This window comes from Acanthisitta chloris, unplaced genomic scaffold (genome assembly GCF_000695815.1).
Source record: "Acanthisitta chloris isolate BGI_N310 unplaced genomic scaffold, ASM69581v1 scaffold18095, whole genome shotgun sequence".
NCBI lineage: Eukaryota > Metazoa > Chordata > Aves > Passeriformes > Acanthisittidae > Acanthisitta > Acanthisitta chloris.
Window position 1 is genome coordinate 1 of NW_008675548.1, and position 4,680 is coordinate 4,680.

General features: G+C 52.2%; 1 protein-coding gene and 1 non-coding gene across 2 annotated transcripts in view; one reads left to right on the plus strand and one right to left on the minus strand.

Annotated features, from left to right (window-relative positions):
- Positions 1 to 2,343: 2,343 nt before the first annotated feature.
- Positions 2,344 to 2,414, minus strand: TRNAG-GCC. The gene has a single exon. It is a non-coding gene; the product is annotated as a tRNA-Gly (tRNA).
- An 828-nt stretch (positions 2,415 to 3,242) lies between these two features.
- Positions 3,243 to 4,680, plus strand: part of VAC14 (Vac14 homolog (S. cerevisiae)) — a gene marked incomplete at its 5' end in the record, with an annotated part of 57,311 nt that continues 55,873 nt past the window's right edge. The window contains one exon of the mRNA XM_009075805.1: positions 3,243 to 3,393. Coding sequence (XP_009074053.1) covers positions 3,243 to 3,393 — 151 coding nt within the window. The remainder of the gene's footprint in view (positions 3,394 to 4,680) is intronic.

A 4,680-nucleotide genomic window follows, 5' to 3' on the forward strand; every position in this document is an offset into this window, starting at 1 on the left:
GGATCATCCCAGGGGAACCTGCGGGACCCCAGTGGGAGCTGGGGGCTTCGCGGGAAGGGGTGCCCCCGGGAGAACCGGGGTATCACTGCCGCGGGTCTGGGACTCAGCAGGACCGGCAGCCCCGGGAAAGAGCTGAAGTTACACGGTGACCCTGACAGTGCCCTGGGCGGTTCCCGGCAGGAGGGATCTCTCCCAGAGCTGCTTCCTGTCTCCCAGCCCAGTTCCACTGGGCACTGAAGTTTACTCCTGAGTGCATTGACTCCTGGATGCCAGTGAGGACCCACTGGCTCTGGGCATGTGTCTCTGGGCAGGGTTGTGCCCACAAGCCCCTGGCAGAAGGCTTGGTGTGTCAGTGGGTCCCCAGAGCTGTTGTGTAGCCCTGTGCAAGGTGAATGTGTGAGTGGCATCACTGTAGGAATTCCTTGGAAATACACTGCATGCTCTTCTGTGATGTGGCCAGCTCTGTGCCCTGCCCTGCCCTGGCTGTGGCTGGGAGACTTCTCCAGACACAAGTCTCACTGGGCAGTGGCAGGAACCACAGTGGAGGCAGCAGTGCCAACTGTGCCCGTCATGTAAGGCCCACGTCATGTCAATCTGGGTTCTTCACCTTGTGGTGCCATGCCACCTCTCCCCTGAGGGCTCACCCAAGCTTGTCACACTCTGAGTCCTGGATAGAGAGGTGGGAAGTGCCCACTGTCACCCCCAGCCATCAGGTGTTGCCTTTGGTTCGTCCTGCACAGCTGCTGTTCCAGCAGAGCCCAGGCCCTCCTTTTAGAGCATCCCAGGCAAAGATTTGCTGGCACCCACTGGCATGACTGTGCCCCTTGAGTGTTGCCTATATGTGTTCCCTGTACATCTTCTCACCCTCACTGCACTGGTCTGTGTGCTGTGCTGAGCCACAGCTTTGCCTGGGAAGGACTGTGGCACTGCCTGAGAGCTCAGCTCCCAGAAGAGATCCAAAGCATCACCTCAGAGTACAGCCCAGTGTAGGGCTGGGAGCAATGACCCAAGCTGGTGGGTGACTTTTGAGTGGGAGATGTGGCCCTAGTGAGCCTGCAAGGGGAGCAGCCAGCCACTCATGGCAGCTGGTGATGTGGGGATGGAGCTGCTCTGCTGAGGCTTTGGTGGGATGTGGGGTGGGTACTGCTTGCCTTGGATACAGAGGGTCCTGTGAGGGAGAGTGTACGTGGACAGCACAGAAAAATGGCTCTTGGGATGGGGTGAGTGTTTGCTCCAGTACAAACCCAACCCAGTGTGTCCCTTGTGCTGTTCCATGTGTTTACCTTTCCCTCCTTTTTTCTCTTTGTTATAGGAAGTAAGTCCATAACTCCAGCCTTGGGGGTACTTGAGTACCTGCCCCTTTGCTGCTCTGTGAGAAGTGATACTTCTTGTTTTATTCAAGCAGCTCTGCTCTGACTTACTCTGTCCCAGATTCAGAGTTTGTGGTTGGTTTATACCAACCAAAGTCTCCTGTAGGGTCAGACAGTTCAGCTGATGGAGCTTGAAACACAATTTAGGAAGGGTATGAAGAGGAATAAGGCAAGGGCTGGCCTTTCCCACAGATACACAGGTTTGGATCATCTAAAACCCATCACAGAACAGCCCCCGGCAGCATCTCTCCCATGTCCGTGGCTTTGAGCCAGGAGGGACTTGCTGCTGCTTGACTCAGGAACCTCCTCTTCCTCTGGCTGGTCATGCAGGAGCAGCTTCTGCTGCTTGCAGGCTCTTTGCTTTTCATGCCGTTTTGCCTCATTGATTAAATCTTGATCCGTTCAAACTCATGAAGTCTGTAAGCTTATTCCTGTTCAAATGAAGTTCTCCATCCGTGAAATGTAGGCAGTAAAATGATCACCCCAGTGGTCTGTCTTGCTGGAGCTTGCTATGTTCCTCCTTTTGGAGCAGGACTGGAGATGGAGCCATTTTCCCTGAAGGAGCAGTTTGTGACAGCGAATTGGGCTGTAAGTGTTGGAGAACTTGACTTCGGAGTAGGGAGAGTTAGGGAGTGTACCTGGTGCCCCCAGGGAGAAAGGAGACAGCTGCTTTGCTTAGATCAAAGTGAGAGCAGAGCTGGTGTTCGTAATTCTGAGGGGGAAAGTTCATAGACATCTTCTATTGTGATTTTCCTGCATTATAAAGTGCATGACTGGCCATTGTCACCTCTTTGGGAGAGGGCAACGTGAGGTCCATGTAGTGCTAAAGAAACCCTGTATGGAGTTAAGCAGTGAAAGCTTTTGCACCCTTCCTGACACTTAAGGTAAAGATGATTATTTTAGGCTGAGATTTTGGGGCATCTGGGTCTGCATTATGGATAGAAATCCAAGAAAAAAGGAGGAAAATCAGTGCTGCATTGGCCGGGAATCGAACCCGGGCCTCCCGCGTGGCAGGCGAGAATTCTACCACTGAACCACCAATGCTGCAGTGTGCACAGCTGTGTGCACAGCTGCCCACACCTCCCTGCCTGCCAGTGGTTCTGCTGCAGGGAAACCAGGGCTGAAGGGCTGGACAGCTGAGCTGCGACCTGGAAGCAGTTCCACAGGATGGAGCAGGATATGGGTCTCCATTTAAGCATGGCTGATGTGTTAATTGTCTTTGCCTAAAGAGCTGTGAGTTCCTGGGGAGGAGCAGTATTGCATATAGATACTGGGTTGGTTTTTTGTTAAGGCTTGTGCTGTTTAAGAGTGTATTTAAAGATAGTGTTAGTAGTACAATTAAATATGTGGGATATCAGCTGAAGCAATGAGTGGGTGACCAGAAAGGTCCAAAATCTCAGCACTGCATGTGGGTCTGATGGGCAGCAATTTCCTACTGAGCCACCAGTGCTCTGGGTGCATGCTGTGCTCCTCTCTGCTGCTGTCCTGTGTTGTGCTGGGGGTAAATGACCTCCATAACCTGTCCTGTTGGAGAGGGTGTTTGTAGACTTGGTAACTTCTCTGCAAGTGCACAACTGCAGTTGGGTGGCCCTTGAGAGCCCATCCTGGGCTGGGAGTTTGTGAACAGTGTCGGAGGCTGCAGGCTAGAGCAGCGTGAGGGCAGTGAGCTGCTGTTGGACGTGAGTGGGGAGGAGGGAAGAGCTCTGGTTTCACTTGTGGGTTCCTTCGGTATTGCCCATTTCAGTACTGCTTTCTCTGGTTTTTATTGTGGCTGAAAGTCTGTTTCTGACACCTGTAGGGATCTGAGCCCCTCAGTGTTTGTATCAGACAGAACCTAAACCCCCACTGTGTGCTTTCTTCTCTTCTCCCTAGGCTGGTGCGAGAGTTTGTGGCCCAGAACAACACATCTCAAATCAAACACGTGATCCAGATCCTGTCTCAGGAGTTTGCCCTCTCCCAGCACCCCCACAGCCGGAAAGGGGGACTCATTGGCCTGGCTGCTTGCTCCATCGCCCTGGGCAAGGTAGGTGCAGTGGGCTTTTTGGCTTGTGCAGGTTGTGATGTGAGAACAGCAGCTCCTCCTGAGTCAGTGTGATGGGGAGGTTCAAGCTGGCAGCTCTGCAGCTCCCTGGCTCCCTCCCTGCATTGCAGCGTACAACTGGTTTGTGTTTGAGTTTTCCCAGCACACCCAGCCACATCCTTTGAGCCTGTGTGCACTTCCTGGCATGGGTTGCATCTTGGCAGATTCCTAGGCATGGTTAAAGTGCATCTGTCCATCCTCTGTCTCCAGCAGCTGGAGTAGACTCAGCAGGTTGGGTGCCAATTTGTGTTAACAGAGCTGACAAGAGTTTCAGCCCTTCCACCTCTCTCCTCCAGCTCAGCCAGCCCCAGCAGCACAGGCAGAGCCTTTGGCAAGAGGCTTAGGCATGGGCTAAACAGTGCCAGAGTCATAGTTTAAGTAAGCAGGTGATGTAAGGTGTCAAACTGCATTAGCCTGAGCATACAGGATTTCTGTAGGGCTCGACAGAAGTTTTTCTTGCTGAACGTGTAGATCACTCAGTCCTGTTCTAGAGGTGTCATATCAGTGTAGCTTGCATGGGAAGTTGGCCAGTTTCTGTCCCAGTTAAGGGCTTTCTCTATGACTTTTCTCTCATTTACAAGAACAAACTCAATAAGTTGCCTCCAGAGCTATGCTAGAGCATCTGAATTCCTGCGGAGGGGAACATGGACTCTGCAGGTTCATGGCTCTTTTGGGTTTTTGAGTCAAACCATGTTGCTAGTTTTGGAAGTGCCTGCAAGGGTAGGAGTTCGTTGTTCCCTGGTAAGGTGTACGTCAAAGAAAGCAGAGGTCTGGGGAGAGCAGGCTGTGTCCACTGGGGAAGTTCCAAGGTAGAGTTTAGCTCATATATTCCCTTTGGCTTTTACATTAACTTCCTTTACACTGGTGGCTGGGGCTTCTGAGCAGTGCTCCTGTCTTCATCCTTGTCTTAAATGTGACATCTTTGCAAAATCCTCTTCCCTGGGATGAGCAACACTCTGCTCTGCCCTCAGCACAGGCATGTGTCCACCTTCTCCTTCCACACAGTGTGGGGACAGGCACCCTATGCGGCCAGTGCAGTTGACTCTGGGGGATGGGGTTGGTTGTGGAGGCCTTGAGGGGCACTGATAAAACTCGGAGTTGAACTGTTTAATCTGCTAGTCCATGTGTTGTTGATTTTTCTTACGATGTCTTCTGGTAGATTCTCAGTAAGTGCCAGCCTGTTTCCCCAAAATAGTGTCTTTTCAAAACAAGCTAATCTGCCTCCACCTC